The 17,371-nt window shown below is 38.5% G+C and overlaps 1 protein-coding gene across 1 annotated transcript in view; it reads right to left on the bottom strand.

Annotated features, from left to right (window-relative positions):
• Positions 1-13,229, bottom strand: part of LOC311075400 (myelin-associated glycoprotein-like) — a 79,583-nt gene extending 66,354 nt beyond the window's left edge. Inside the window, exon 1 of the mRNA XM_084102792.1 lies at positions 13,013-13,229. Within this exon, the coding sequence (XP_083958918.1) occupies positions 13,013-13,154 (142 nt within the window). The 5' untranslated portion in view covers positions 13,155-13,229. The remainder of the gene's footprint in view (positions 1-13,012) is intronic.
• Positions 13,230-17,371: the final 4,142 nt, after the last annotated feature.

The following is a 17,371-nucleotide window of genomic DNA, read 5'->3' as shown; positions in this document are numbered from 1 at the left end:
GCTAAAATACATTACAGTTTTTCTCAATCGATTTGGTACATTTCTCCAAACTCAGGTAACTGCTCTCAAAACATTTAACACAGTGATCTGTACACTTTGTAATTGTCCTAAACAGATAGTAAATTCTACTTCATTTCATACAAATTACAAATCAAAAGCATCATTTTCTCAAAACACTATGCACAAAATTCCCTAATGTTATCACAGCAGTTCATACAGCCAACCAAATCTTTAATATATCAGGAAAAACATTTGCAGCTTTTTCAATGGTCTTCACAAAGATCACAAGCATTTGTGTACCATTTTTGTACCAAAACACAACAAACAAAACTCTGTGAATTGTAAAATAGTCAGTTGCACACCTTATGTCCTCAATTAACCCCAAATTGATATCTGATGAGTTAGTAATCCACTCAACACAGAAAAAGCCAATTTCCTAATTGTTCACACAGCTGTCTTAATTACAACAACTACAAAAGGGGAAGAGAAAAACAACAAAGAAGACGAATGAGGAGAAAAGACAATAAAAAGAAGAATGAGCAATGGAAAGGGAAGAGGTGTAAGAGTGAGAGGTGGTGGACATGGTAGAGGGAGAAGAAGAGGAAGAGGAGATGGAGAAAGAGCAAGAAGAGCTGAAGATGTAGGAGAAGGAGCAAGAAGAGCTGAGGATGTAGGAGAAGGAGCAAGAAGAGCTGAAGATGTTGCAGAAGGAGCAAGAAGAGCTGAAGATGTTGGAGAAGGAGCAAGAAGAGCTGAAGATGAAGAAGAGAGAAAGAAGAGCTGAGGATGTAGGAGAAGGAGCAAGAAGAGCTGAAGATGTTGGAGAAGGAGCAAGAAGAGCTGAAGATGAAGAAGAGAGCAAGAAGAGCTGAAGATGTTGGAGAAGGAGCAAGAAGAGCTGAAGATGTTGGAGAAGGAGCAAGAAGAGCTGAAGATGAAGAAGAGAGAAAGAAGAGCTGAGGATGTAGGAGAAGGAGCAAGAAGAGCTGAGGATGTAGGAGAAAGAGAAAGAAGAGCTGAGGATGTAGGAGAAAGAGAAAGAAGAGCTGAGGATGCAGATGGTATAGTGGAAAGAGAAAGAGAAAATATAAGAAGAGATGGACAGAGAGGAAGAGGAGGGCGAGGTGTAAGAGGAGGGCAAGGTGTAAGAGGAGTGCAAGGTGTAAGAGGAGGGCAAGTTGTAAGGGGAGGGAGGAGAGGTAGAAGGATAGGGTACACACGTGTTTCAAATGAAATCAGAGCCACACTTATTGACCATGTCATAAATCATGGTCTCTCACTGAGAGAAGCTGGGCAGAGAGTTCAGCCCAATATAAACAGATCCACAGTGGCTTCAATTATCTGCACATTTCAGAGGGAAAACCGGTAAGTAACTATATCATTCTACTTATACAATGAGAGTCCATGTAGTCTTGTTTGACACAGGTCTAGAATTCTACAGTAAATGTTCCTGCTTGTCCAAACATTTTTCAGAATTGAAGTTAGAGAACATTCAGGTGGACGAACAAGACTTCTTTCAATTGAACAAGAGCATGCCATTGTTTGACATTGACATGGTGGTCCAGAACAACACCCTCCGCCTCAAAGAAATTCAGCAAAGTGTAACATGAACGACTCTGGGTAAATGCGAATTAGCTCAAGGATATAGGGAATTTTGGAAATATTAATAATCATAACTCATGGTCATAATTCATAAGTCGCATGTACATTTACTTTATCAATTATCGAGATTACCTTGTTCTGTAACTGGTCTGGTCATCAGTCATTCGTCCAGCGAATAAATGTAAGATTATTACAGTTAGGAAGGGGTATCTCTATTTACAAACTCCAAGAAAGTTTTATCTTCTGGCCACGAACATCAAACTTTCTGAGTTTATTAATTAAAACTACTCAATGTAGTCTATAATATCGAGCTTGTAGCTTAATTAGATCTTTTGTTTCATTGACTTTATAATGGTGGGTTTTCAAACACAGAGACAGTTAAAAGTATAAATTAATTTTAATAAATGTAAGACTAGAGATTATATGAGCTACAAATATAAACGTACGTAAAAATGCAAACAATAAAACATACAAACATTTAACCAAACAAAAACATAAGACATAACGTGATCGGAATGAATGAAATGAAAGAAAGAAAGAAGGAAGGATATCGAGAGAAGAGAAAAGAGGGTAACTTAATTCACAGACCTAAGAGCCAGACACCTGAAATCAGCTTTACAGAGAGATCAAAATTACTTGCACGATTTTGTACTCTTTCAGTGGGATGCTGGAAAAGGACGCGCGTGTGCACGGGTCCGGCTGGTTTGCGTCTAGCGTCGTCTTCCGGTGTCGTTTCGCAAGACGATGTAAGACTCACTTGAATTTAACGTTACCGAGAAAGTTCAGATCATTTCCCTTGTGGAGGGGGAAAGGCAGGGATGAGCTTAGTTGCAAAAGACGGCAGGGCAGCTCCTACATGCGCGTCCCAGAGGCCAAGGCAAGGCCTGTCCAGCTGGTTCCGTTGGGAGGAGCAGCGCTGCGCGTGGAGAAGAGGAGGTCAGAGCAATAGCAAGAGATGAGAGAGAGGGAGAAGTGGAGGTCTCTTCTTTTTAAAAGACATCTGTTTACGCCCTCTTTCTGGGACAACAGCAAATCAGGTCTTCTGATCTGAAGCGGGAAAAAGTTTCTTTGTGTGAAGAAGAAACGCCTACCTTGACCATATGTCTTATGAGAAAAAGAGTTCATATTTCCTCGTAAGATTGTACACACAGAACAATACATTTTACTGTAATCTCCTATGTGTGACTGGTTGAATTAAAACAGGACGGTCAGACAGATACCAAATATGACAGGTAAGATAGGGGAAACATAACGTCACATTTATATGCATAATCACACACAAATAAAGTTTGATTAAACACACAATAAAATTGTCAGTGTTTCCGTTATGGCAAATGACGACACTTGAGAAACACAGGAATACATATCAACATTTAGTGGCTGGTTATGTGGGGGAATATCTGTTTCAAAGTCCAAAGTGTGTGTGTGTGTGTGCGTTGGAATGTCACGAGGCTGTAAAGTCATGAGAAGTTCACGCTGAACTAGGGGGGGGAACCCCAGCCACATGGGCGCTGGTAAATTGCCCCGTGGGGAATAACTAACCAGCGCTGTCTTCCTAAGGACAAAGACGATGTGTTCGACACCCACATGATTCACTTAATGTGAAAAGCAGATGTCATTGTTGCTACAAAAGAATAACACAGGACAATCAGCTGTTCCACAATATCCACCAATGCAGTCTCTCCACAATTGATTGTGTTCTAAGGAGAAATGCAATCCGAATGAAACAAGTATACAAAGTGCCCTTTGAGAGGAACTCTGTTAGAGTGAAGGAGTTGCGATTCCAGTTTGTTCAAGTAAGTGCAACCCAATTACTGCACTTTTACTGTCAACACAAAGATATATTTTCCTGAATTTTAAGTATGTGTCCATAAACTATTCCATGCTACTGTAAGTGAAAAGATTTAGGCATATCTATGTATACTGCTGCTTCAAAGTGTGAACTCAAACTTCAGCAACAGTTTCACAGTAGTATTGACTGCAATCAATGCCATTACTGTAAAACACTAACTTACTGTATTGTACCTTGTGTTCTTTTTACTCTAGAGAATCTTGGAGTTGGATAGCAGTGCAACTCATTATGATTACCTGTATATTGATGAAGCAGGCTTCAATCTTCACAAAAAAAGGAGAAGAGGGAGAAATGTGATTGGCCATTGTGCTTCAGTCAATGTCCCTGGACAACGAGGAGGCAACATCACTCTCTGTGCCACAATTTCTACAACTGGTGTTGTGGCACACAATGCTGTCTTGGGACCATACAACACAGCAAGGCTCCTACATTATTTAAACCTCCTCAATAAAATCCTCTTTTCCGCAGGGTGATCAGGAGCAAATGGTGCGGAATTTTGTAGTTGTTTGGGACAATGTCCAATTCCACCATTCAGCACTAGTGCGAGAGTGGTTTGAGAATCACCCACATTTCAGGATGGTGTTCCTTCCACCATATTCTCCTTTCTTGAATCCAATTGAGGAATTCTTCTCCTCTTGGAGATGGAAAGTACATGATTGCAACCCTAACCAAGTAAGTCTTCTTCAAGCGATGGAAGATGCCTGTGGAGATATTGGGGCACAAGCATGTCAAGGATGGATCCAGCATTCAAGGCGTTTTTTCCCACGATGCATGACTCGTGAAAATATTTGCTGTGATGTTGATGAAATCTCTGGCCAGATGTAATTGAGAGGCATGATCAATAAATTAATTGATTCAATGAATGCAGTACTTTTTTTTTTTTTTTTTTTTTTTTGATTTACCTATGTACTTATTTGCATAATATATATATTTTTTTTTTTTGTGGGGTGACAACTCATTGTTATACACCTGAACTCCTCATTAAAGAACTTGATGAAAAACATGCATTTTCATTTATTTCTTTGTGTATCTTCAGCTGAATTTGTTATCAAATCAACAGAGAACGCACTTTTAGTTTTGATGTTAATATTGAATTTTAATAAATGCATTACTAGAATAAAATGCTGTGTTTCATTGTGCAGTGAATACTTAACTGTTTCGCCAACATAAGAGTGTGTTTAGTTTGCTGTGTTAACTGTTTTGAGAGTTGTTGCCTGAGTTTGGAGAAATGTACCAAATCGATTGAGAAAAACTTTAAAGGGCCCTATTTTAATGATCTAAGTGCATTTTCTAAACCACACTGCGCAAGTGCACTTAGGGTGTGTCCAAATCCACTTTGGCTAGTTTAACAACGGGAAAAATGGTCGGCGCACCCAGCGCATGGTCTAAAAGGGTTGTCCCTATTCTCTTAATGATTAATGGGTGTGTTTTGGGCGTAATGTGCAAAAAAAACAATCAGAGTGCAATTTCCCATTCACTTAAAAAGCCAGTTACACTCGCTCCCATGGCAGATTCGCAAAGTTAAAGCACGTGAGCAGACCATTTACAGGACAAGCCGGATGCCACCATATCTTTATGTACACAATAATAATTTTTTACATTGTAATCCTTTTATTTTTTTAAATTTGGCATGTTTCTGTGCTACTGCACGTCTCAGATTAAACACAGTGTAACAGCGGTCAGGAGTTTAGATTCTGGTGTGCTGATATTTGTGTGCAGCCCAACTTACCCATCCTTCAAACACATTCTTTAACATTACATTCACTGCATGTGCAAACTGTCAAAACCCATAAATGGCATATTACTTTACTTAAAGCAGAGTGTACATGCGTTGTGGATCCGCCTATAGGCGCATGTTACTAATGCACCCTTTAAATAACTAAAAAATACTGTGCCATTGACTTTAGACCAGGTTTCAGTTGGTCAATGGCACAGTCTATTTCAGTTGCCTCAAAATAGCAACCCGCCAACAATGCGCCAGAACACACCTCGTTTTCAGACCAGCACGCCCATGGGCGCACAAATGGACGCAAATGCATTTGCTATTTCAACAACGAGGCACAGGACGTGAAAATGATAACTGTGTCGGGCTGAAACTAACAAAAAACACTTGTGTCGCACTTGACGCTGCATTGCGTCGGGTGTATGATAGGGCCCAGAGGGTTACTTGGCCCTATTCATGAAATATGAGCAGAATGCATTTTTGTTTTTCTGTTCGTAAAGCCATTCTTACATGATACGAACATAGGTAGTTAAGTATGATCAGAAATTTGTTCTGCTGACAATTTTTAAAACAGTTGCTACGTCAGAAATCGAATAATTCCCTACTATGTAGTATGCTAAAAACAGTATGCCAAAAAGATTAGAAAGACATATCTAAAGATGGTAACACTTTATATTACGACCCGCAAACAACTGCGTAAGTAAACCGAAATTACGATGTACGTTTCTGTAATTATAGTGTACCTCCGTGTAGGTATAAGGGAACAATATGTTAAGTTTTGGGTAATAAAGGGGTACAACCAGATATACAAGCAAATTATTTATAATGTAATTATTTTAAAACTAACAGGTACCTATTCTGTTAATATATTCCAGGCAAAAATTGTACTCTGTTGTATATAAAAGTATTTATCACATTTCTGGCAAAATATGTTCTTGTGCTTTGTCTCATAATCGGTCCTCATTTATGTCCAAGAGACTCAATAATAATCTTTTACATTTTAATCCTTTAATTTTTCATATTATAAAAAGGGTTGTGTGCTGCTGCGCATCCATGTGTGATAAGCAAACGCGCATTGTCGTCCCGTATGGTCCCGTATTACTAATGCGCTCATTAAATAACAAAAACAATATTGCGCCATTTACTTTAGACTTTAGAGCAGGTTTTAGTTGGTCAATGGCGTAGTCTATTTTAGTTGCCTCAAAATAGCAACACGCCAACAATGTGCCTGAACACACCTCATTTTCAGACCAGAACACCCATGGGCGCAAAATTGGGCGCAAATGCATTTGCTGTTTAAACAACATGGCGCTAAACGTGAAAATGATCATTGCGCCCAACTTCGGAAGAAAATTGAGGACATGAAAAAAGAAAATAAGCTGCTACAAAAATAAGTTTCGGCATTGATTTTTTTTTTTTTTTTTTTTTACAATTTGTTTAAACCAATTGTTTGTTTTCTCTGTTCAACTGTTGGCGATTATTGTTATTTATACACTTTGTACAGTGTGATTTCAAGATTATTTCTGTTCTGTTTACAGTTTGTACAGTGTTGATGTCATTTCAACATTGTGATTGTTTATTGTTAAACTTGTTTTAATAAATGTTTTTGGTTTAATTGTGCTACTGTTATTTTACAAGTACTAATTTAGAAATTTGTTGATAATGCTAATGGTAAAGCTAGGTTTGTCTGTTTCAGAATACTGGTTTAATGTTGTATTTACCCTTTAACTACACAGAACAAGGGGGTAACAAGCACCACTTTAATTTACAGCCCGCAGGAGTTACACTTATCCTGTAACTACACAGAACAAGGGGGTAACAAGCGCCACTTTAATTTACAGCCCGCAGGAGTTACACTTACCCTGTAACTACACAGAACAAGGGGGTAACAAACACTACTTACTATGTAACAATACGAAACAACACTATTTGCACAGTAATTACAGAGAAAGGTACTCTTATAAAAAAATAAAAATAAAAAAACACGTTTTAATTACACAGTATATTTGCCCTGACATTTAAGTGTCATTGCAATACAATGTGATAAGGTAAGTACTAAGTACTACATGGTACGTTCTAAATTAAAATCATAGCAGAAACTAATTTTTTGGGCTTAACGTTAAGTAGTTTAGCAAGAAAAGCCAATAAATTAAATTTTTATCATACTGTGCTTACATGCAGCCATATATATATAAGTTTAATTTACAACCCACAGATGTCAAAATTACCCTGTAACTACATTGCACAAGAACATATTTTGCCAGAAATGTGATAAAAACTTTTATATACAACAGACGTACAATTTTTGCCTGGAATATATTAACAGAATAGGTACCTGTTCGTTTTAAAATAATTACATTATAAATAATTTGCTTGTATATCTGGTTGTACCCCTTTATTACCCAAAACTTAACATATTGTTCCCTTATACCTACACGGAGGTACACTATAATTACAGAAACGTACACCGTAATTTCGGTTTACTTACGAAGTTCTTTGCAGGTTGTATATCTGCTTGTTACCCCTTTATTACCCAAAACTTAATTATTGTTCCTTTATACCTACACGGAAGTACACTATAATTACAGAAACGTACACCGTAATTTCGGTTTACTTACGCAGTTGTTTGCGGGTCGTAATATAAAGTGTTACCCTAAAGATTAGATATGTCTGAATACATAGTAATCGAAAAACAGTAGGCAAAAAGTCCATGACTTACCTACTACTTCCTTGGAGATTCTGAAGTGGCATTCGATGGGCACTTTACTATCCCGTGAGACCACAGGAGAGGATTTATGAATGGAAGTGAAGCGACACAACTGACGCTGGTATGTCATTTGACAGTAACAACATGGCAGATATACAGGGATTAAAATGTCTGAATTGAATTCATACTACCCACATTCATAATATATAGAATATACTTTTTTAACGGTCAGGAAGTAAATTCAAATTCAAATGTAGTACCTAGTCAGACAGTATGCACTTTCGTATGCAGTGAGTATCTTCCATCTATATTAATTCTATGTGTGGGCTAGTTTATAAAATACAACATCCATAAGACTGAGACACTGAAGATATAGTTTCAGTCACAGTTTTTTGTACATATCGTAAAGTGTACAAATGTATTTATTATCATTGTATACCAGCTACCAATTATAATTAACTAATATTTTCATGTCAGAAATGATGATTCTTCTCAAAGGTTAAACAATTCCACTTTAGTATGTAGATTGTCTGTTCAGTGGAGATGACGTTTACCTTTGACAGTGATCCTCACAGTCTTTCTTGAATGATCTGTATCGGGGTTAAACGTTGCTTTGAACACATTTGGCTCCATTTCCAGTCTAAAGTAGTAAAGATCTGAATGATTCATCACGATGTTATAGAAGACAGTTGTGCAGTTCCTCTCACTGAGATTTCCAGTCATCTGTACGTCACTAAATCATTGTATGATGTTTTTGCTGCTATTACAGTTTTTTTCAGTCGCTTTGTCCAACCAATTGTCACATTTTCAAAGCTCTAAACACAATTAGCACAGCAACAGTCTTTTGTGGCCATACCATTCACACATTTCATGTCGTTTTCACACAATATGCAGTCAGTGAACACATTTCCACAATGCTTACATTTTCTTAACAGACAAGCTATACCTCCCAAGTCCCAACAAAATTATGGATTGTTTTTGTAGTATTTACGAATGTTAACACACAACATCCCACAATAGCAAAAACAATATTCCAAACCTTAGATACAGTATAAAAACCTCTGCTTCTGCAATGATATCAGTTCAAAAACAATATATCTCAGCTGATAATAAACAAACAATTGAATAATTGACGACACACAGCTGATTTATGTTGGGTAAATTGGGCCAACCACAGCTGATTCCAGTCTGGCATAGACGCAGTGGCAGGGGTTATTTTTTTTCTATTACATTGACACTTATACAGTAAAAGGAGGACTTTGAGGAGTGATGTTTTTGGAAACAGAAACAGAAAAAGACAAACACTGTAATGTCTGGACGAGGAAGAGTAAGAGCAAGGGGCCCAGGGAGAAGAGCAGGCCCAGTGAGAGATGCAGTGAGAGGAGCAGGTGCAGTGAGAGGAGCAGGGCCAGAGAGAAGAGCAGGCCCAAGGAGAGGGCAAGGTAGAGGTGTAAGAATGCGTGGTGGTGGCATTCCAAGGGCTGCAAGAACAGAAGTCAGTGATGAAATTCGTGCCACTATCATTGACCATGTAATCAACCACGGTCTTTCACTAAGAGAGGCTGGTGAAAGAGTGCAGCCCAGTATGAGGCGGTCAACGGTTGCCTCCCTTCTCTCTTTGGCTCTCAACGAAGGCGGTCGCATTTTCTTCCCTTCCTCTCCCTTATCTCCCCTGCTTTGCTCCTCTCGTCTCGTCTAGTCTACTGTCTTGTACTTTGAGAGACTCTCTCCGCACTGCTCTCCAAACTAAGAAATTATGGATTTGATCAACTGGTCTCTCAACGCAATTGACACCATCTTCTCGACGAGAAGCTTGGGTTCGGGGGAACCTGACTGCCCTGCCGGAACGTTCGCAGCTGGCTACACGATGGACGCGTGGGAGAGGTGGCGGGTCGTGTGTCTGGCGGCTCTTTCCGTGGAGGACATTGAAGATATCTACCTTTTCGGAACCATGATAACAGGTTTTCTGCTGTTTGGATTAGGCATTGCCCTGGTTTATCGAGGAATTAAGAAGACGGTGACAGCTGTCCAAAACCCCACAAGGCTGCCCGTCATGATTGAAGCAGTGGGCAGAGCTGTCAGCACTCAGACTGTGACTTTGGTGACTATGAACCAAAATATTGATAACATCTTGGAGAAGCTTACAGCTTTGCAAAGGCAAATGGATCGTTTCGGAGACCCAAATGGACCAGGAGCTGTTTAAATTGGAATGCGGCTACTCGTCCCAAGACCAAACAACCCCAATCTTATCTGCTTTCGGCCCCCCTCTACCAGCACTGGCCTTGGCCGAGGCTGCTGCTGCAACAACAACTCCCTCTGGAGAGAGCACTGCAGCGAGACGCTCTTGCCTTCCTTCCCCCACTCCCCACTGACACCTGCTGATTGTTGACTCTGTCTGGGACCTGATCAAGGTTGACTCCATGGCAACTGCTGTGTATCGCTATGACATCCTGCGGACTGAAGCACCTAGATTAGGATGTCAGGCGTAGCGACTCTCGAGGCCTACACATACACGGACTCTTACATATACACAGATATGCAATCACCCTCCCCCACCCCCCATCCCTCGCCTTCGACGCTTTGTACCCCCAGTCTGACAGGCGGGTCTGACCAGCGCCGAAAATGGCTGCAGGACCGGATGGCTGCTTGCCTGTGCTGGGTTACCTCCACCCCCCACTCCCCTCCCCTGTTGCAAGTCTTGTGTGTTCATGTTGTGTACTGATTATGTGCTAATGTTGCTGAGGTGTTTTTTTACTGTTCCCAAACTGTACTCCTTACAGGAGCATAGTCTGGGGGTTGCCTTTTTTTCCTCCTCACCTCTCCTCATGTTATGCTGTATTTTTTTTCCTCAATGCTCTGTCTTCCTGTCCTGTCTTCCCCCTTGTCATATTGTATGTATGTTTGTATGGACAGGTTGATGGCGGAATTTCGCTGGTACCTGTGACTAGTGACCAATAAAGCTACTACTACTACTACTACTACTACATTATACGTATCTTTCAACAAACCAACAGTATTGCATTTTACATGGATAGTTTCTATTCTCACTTGACATGTCAATAAGGTCATACAGTAATGCATATGTTGAATTTTTTGTCCCTCTAAAGAATGCAACGTCTTCCACCCTCTGGGGGAAGAGGAAAGCTCCTCAATAATGATCAAGAGCTTGCCATTGTAGAAATGGTTGTTGCAAATAATGCAATAAAACGGCATGAAATTCAAACTAGAATTGTGGAGGACCATGAGATATTTGACAATATCGATAGCATCATCCTCACAACCATTTCGTGGACATTGTCTAAACACAGAGTGCGGATGAAGCAGCTCTACACTGTAGAGGTATGTCCAGGTATAGTGTATATTCAATTCAATGTCCAGTTCTATAAGCTTTGCACTTTGCAAGTAGGTAACCTACACAGTAATAGGTTACAGTACAGTATGGTATACAGTGATGACATGATTTACATAAACTTTGTTTCAGAGAGTTATGGAATTGGAGGCCAACCAGGCCCCTCATGAATTCATATACATAGATGAGGCAGGATTCAGTCTGGCCAAAAGGCGTCGACGTGGACGAAATGTAATTGGAAAAAGGGCCACAGTTGATGTGCCAGGACAGAGAGGGGCAAACATTACCATGTGTACAGCAATTGCAAATGCAGGATTACTCCTTCACAGATGTCAGGTTGGACCCTATAATACCGAGCGCCTCCTTGCCTTTCTTAATGATCTCCACCAGCGCCTGGTTCCAGAGCAGGATCAGGAGGGTGAAAACATGAGGACCTTTGTAATTACCTGGGACAATGTGGCTTTCCATCATTCGCAAGCAATAACAACATAGTTTGAAGTTCCTTTCACTCTATTCACCTTTCCTCAACCCCATAGAGGAGTTATTTTCTGCATGGAGGTGGAAGGTTTATGACCATCAGCCACATGACCAGATGTCCCTCCTTGAAGCCATGGATGCTGGCTGCAGGGACATCACAGTTCATGACTGCCAAGGGTGGATCCGACATACGAAGCGGTTTTATCCCAGGAGCATCGCCTTGGATAATATCAGATGTGATGTTGATGAAAACATGTGGCCTAACCCTGAAGATCGCAGAGATTAGATACAGTAATTTTGTGATTTTTTTAGTCCCCCCCCCTTTTTATCTGGGCTTTTTGCTATTGTTTTTTTTGTTCAGAATGCTCTTGTGTGTTTCATGGATATTTTGTTCACTGTAAGCAATACTGTAAAACTTTATCTGTTCTATCATACCGTGTTTCTACTGTACCTCCTGTAGTAAACACTAAATTAAAAAAAAATGATTTGCTTTTTACTGGAATGCTTTTGAATGTGAACATTACTGTACATGTAGACATACAGTTCCCAACCAAGAAATTTAGTGTAAAAACGGTGGATTGCATGTTTTGCATGCAAATACCTGTAAAACTGAAACATAAAAGTCTATGCAGTTTTTGTAATGTCAACAATAGCCAGTATTTTGAAACCTGGTGTACTTTGATTGACTGCATGTACCTTGTGAAGTGAAAACAAGTGTTATTCTTTGACAGAATAATTTCATTTTGAGTCAGCTTTCCAGTGTTTTGGTAAAGTTAGTGTGTGCAGAGAAAGATGTGTTCTATTTTGAAATGAAGAGTTAGTATATATTTATATAGTATATATTTAGTATATATAGTATATAAAACAAAATGTGTTTTTGAGAAGAAAATTATCCATTTGGCCAATTGTGTTTTGAAGGTGTGAGTCTGTGTTAAGAGTTTAGAAAAAGTATCTGAAGTATGGGTAAGCGCTTGTTAGCGATTGAAAAAAACTGTAAAAGCTATTAAACTGTCTTTATATGCAAACTTTGATGTATTTTTTAACCAGATCCCATTAATAGATTTTGCCTTGTTACGTTTGTCCTCAAAATTGGAGGTGTTGAATGTACAAGGAATCTGCACACAAGAGCCTGTCAGAGCTGTTACTGTCTCAGGCATCACTGCAGAGTAGATATTATCATCAGCTGAAACATAAAAACACATAAGTCAAGCTAGAAATTTGAGCATTTGGGTTTAAATTTCTATCAATGCACATTATAATAATACTCATCCTCATTCATAATGACATCAAAGATCTACCTACCTGAGCAAGTATGTATCAATACAGAGCTGATGAAAATGAAGGAAGTGATCTGGATTCCTGCCATCAGGGTTTGTGGCGAGGATGACATTGGACTCAACAATAATGACAAATTAGTCCACAACACCATCACAGTACACTTCATCACACATACAACATTTGTTCATTTCAATATTTGTTAGATTGATGATATAGAACAATGAGTTGCTATATTTTCACTGCAAGACTCACACAGATACATGTATGTTGTATTGATTGTTAACTTCTTTTATTCATCCACTGTAAATATTCATGTTGAATAAGCTAAAAGAAAATGCTTTATGTCGTAACATCAAAATTACAATTTTTACTATATATTTGATCTGACTCCATCAGCCTGACTGCATTTGGTTACATGAGCAAAAGTGATACATTTGAGCTACAGACAAACATAAATTATTTTTATTCACTTAACTTCATTAATACAAAAAAAAATGTATACCAAATTAATTCCTCATTGTCACAAACAATTTTTTAGATTAATTCCTGTAACAGTTACTTGATTCAGTAAAACTCACAGGAACTCACAGTCTGCTACTGCAAACTCTCACCATAGCAACTCAGATCTCACTGTTTCTGTTATTTACAGATAATGTGTAGCTAAACTGTGAAATAATGAACATGTTGGTGATCAAATTATAGCCCACATAAGACATATTGTCACATTCACCATCTGTCTTCGTCTGTGTCTGCACTACACTTCCCAGAATCCTCCGTCATCATCATCTTCACTTGCACATTGTCATCATCCTCAGCACCTGTCTTCACTCATCATCATCTCCTTCACCTGTTGTCTTGTCATTATCTCTGTGTATTTAAGCTCCCCTTGTTTCTCTGTTCACTGCTGGTTATTGTTTGTGCACTAGCACACTGTTTTGAGTTTGTTTGGATTTTGTCTATGGAAATAAATATTGAGTATTTTGTATCTTCGCTTGACCTTCGTCTTCTTCAACCTGCTGACGTTACACTTATAAATGTATTGTGTGTGAAAGAAAGGTAAAAGATTAAAATCTGTAAAAATTCTTACCTCAGAAAAGTAGTTTATAAGAAGCAGAAGTGCCTAAAACTGTCCTCTTTGTGCCAACAGCCTTTTAACATGTTTCATGACGTGACATTGCAAAACACCCCAATGTAATGTCATCAAACAGGAAGTTTTTTTTTTTCTGGGAAATATAGGGGGGCTAAGCCTTTGTAAAAGAATTTTGTAAAATGCACTTTTCATGCACTTTTAGAGTAATGACGTGCTACTGCTACATGCTTACGATGTTAGCTAGCTTGCAACATCTGAATGTACTGAAATAAGACATTTTTAATCATGACTAAAGTCTAAGTGAAAACTTACTCTCTCTGTTCTAACTTACCACATAGCTTACATCTGTATGATCAGTGTTGGGGAGTAACGGAATGTACTGGCGTTACGTATTCAGAATCCAAATTATGAGTAACTGTATTCTGTTACAGTTACAATTTAAATAGTTGGTATTTAGAATACAGTTACATTGTTGAAATCAATGGATTACATGACGATACCTCTGTTTCACGAGTTTATTCACTCTCTAAATAAATTAAGGCAACTCCATGCATTTTGATGGAGCAGATGGAGCCGGAACAACAGAGCCAGGGCAAGAATGCGTTTCTATCTTGGAAATTCAAACAGCATTTCATATTAAAGTAAGAGAAGGGAGAACGAAATATAACTGTGCAGTGCAACCTCTGCTTGCCAGCAACCAACCTCCATTCAGCACCCAAAGACTCCACCTCAAACCTGAAGAAGCATCTTAAAGTAGGCTACGTTTTTTTTCAAATACATAGACTACACCACAAAACTAGTTGAAGATAAAAAAATTTTAAATTGGTCAATTCCAGCGTTATGGACGTGACATTTGCAGTCAAAACTTGAAATATAAATTCTCAGAAAATGCATTAATATCAATAGTGAAACGTCTGTTTATTTATCCATACATCCTTAATAAAGGAGTCCAGACATTAGAAAAATATCGGTCTACATGCGTTTTATATTTAATATGAGGGAAATAAACATGCTTGAGACAAACAAATCTTTAACTTTTAGCTGGCAAAATATTTTTTTTTGTAATTCTGTGAATTACACTGCGCAAACCAAAAGTAATACTACTCACCGGATGAAGAAGGGTTGGCTCTCCACAGAACATAAAATATTTATTATTATTAAATGCATATTCGCAATTATGAGGAAAAAACAATGTTACGGTCGTGACAGTTCTCCGTTACGGACGTGAGCGCTCTGAAAGCGGCACTAAAAGACTGCTTTAAAACTTTCACAGAGACCTCAAACAGAAAGCACAAAGCCTTTCTTTAAAGTGAATTTCGTTTTGTATTAATTGTATCTTAATTTTAATCAATGTTTCATCAACCATTTGCCTGGATTTAATAAGTAGCCTAAATACAGCAGACAACAGATAATCAGGACACGGAGGCGGCGGCGTGTGAACTGGAGCTTGTCTCATAAATGAACGCCCGTTTCACACATACTCTGTTTGCAGTGCGTATGCAGTGCATATTTTTTTCTGTACCCAATGTTAACAGGTTAGAACTTTCACACTGCACAGGGATGCGGTCCGTTTATCCGTTTCAGTTGCGGTGCGTATACAGCAGTGCAGCGATCGTTTCCGCACCGAGTCTATTTCTGCTGTGCTGCAAACGCTGAATTAAAGTGACAGCGCATGTTTCGTGGTCAAAATGAACACAGATTGAGCTGAAAATGTAGTAATTTCACCATAAATGCATTTAATTAAATAAAATGTAGTAATACCACCATAAATGTATTTAATTAAATACTGCTTTTTTTTCAAAGTCATCTTTTTACTTTAAGACCGGGGTAAAGCAAAGAAAACTAGTTTACCTCAACAAGGCGAAATAATGAAAAACACTCGTCTGATTTGTGGAGGTTGAAAAAAAATATTTTTAAATATATTTTGTGGCATGCAAGATTTATTGTATTGAAATTGAAATGCAAAAGAAAAGGCATGATAGATAGTCGGCTGTTTTTGTCAATTTTAAGTTTTAATTTAAAATGTTTGTGATTTTAATATAAGTAGCCTACATGGTTATATATGTTACCACTTGCTTGAACAACTTAATATAGGCCTATAATCTATATAGAAGTAATGCATTGACTAATACGTTGTTTAAATTGTTTAAACTTGAATACGTCTATTAAAGAGTGCATATGTGTAGGCTACAAAGAGAATTGCACCGGTGATGAAACTTTTTTTAAAATAAAAGTTGCTGATAACTTCTGGATTTTAAATACAAATATTGTGTATGTGTTTGTGGTACAGCCGCAGATCAGTTACACACTGCAAACGCATGTGAAAGCACTATAGCGTGTGCTGCTCTTGTAGGCTACCGCATACGCACCACAACACGCAGCGCATACGCACCGCACACGGAGTATGTGTGAAACGGGCGCTCAGCGTATAAGGTAGTAGGCCCTGCTTGCCTCACAGACATGTCTATTTTTAAACAGAACAATTCAACACGAAAGAACTGCTCTCTGCATATGTAATCCGTATGAAATGTGCATTTCTCTCTGGCGCGTTCACTAGGCTACTGCGAAGATCGCGAGTCAGCATCGTCAACTTCATCTTTGTAGCCGACACTGATAAAGAAAACGCTTGTTTATTAATAAACAATTAAAATATCTCCTTTCTATATTTGACATATTCATAATTATTACTTTTGCCAGTTCTTTGTGACAGCTTTTAGGTGTTTTATTGGCATACGCGTCACAACTGCATCACCGCACCCGCAAGAATAGGCCTGTTTATTAAGCAGGATTTGATGGCCGACACTTATAAAATGCAATTCAATGTGGAAGTAATCCAAGTATTCAGAATATGTTACTCAGATTGAGTAACGGAATATGTTACAAATTACATTTTTGGGCATGTATTCTGTATTCTGTAATGAAATACATTTTGAAAGTATCCTTCCCAACACTGTGTATGATTTCTCCAGTAAGAGGATTTTCCTCTCCGTTTATTTTTAGCTAGCAGTCTTAAACCACAGAAGTAGCCTATGTTAACCAATTGTACAAGTAGGCCGTTATGCATTAATTTTTTTTATCTTCTTTGACTATGAATTAACTATAATTAACTGACTGATTTAACTAATAGGATGTTAACAGTTAAAAAAACAAAGCCTTTCTAAAATAGGCCTATATAGCACATCTCTACAAGGAAGCATAATTTCTTTAAAGAAATGCAACAACAGAACACCCCACCCACCACCCCCACCCCATGAAAATAGAGAGAAATGCAGTCACTCATAGTTTTTAATGAT

This window comes from Abramis brama (assembly GCF_963993115.1).
Source record: "Abramis brama genome assembly, chromosome: 24".
Classification (NCBI taxonomy): Eukaryota; Metazoa; Chordata; class Actinopteri; order Cypriniformes; family Leuciscidae; genus Abramis; species Abramis brama.
Note: the sequence above shows the minus strand (reverse complement) of the source record. Positions and strands in the feature narration are given on the sequence as shown.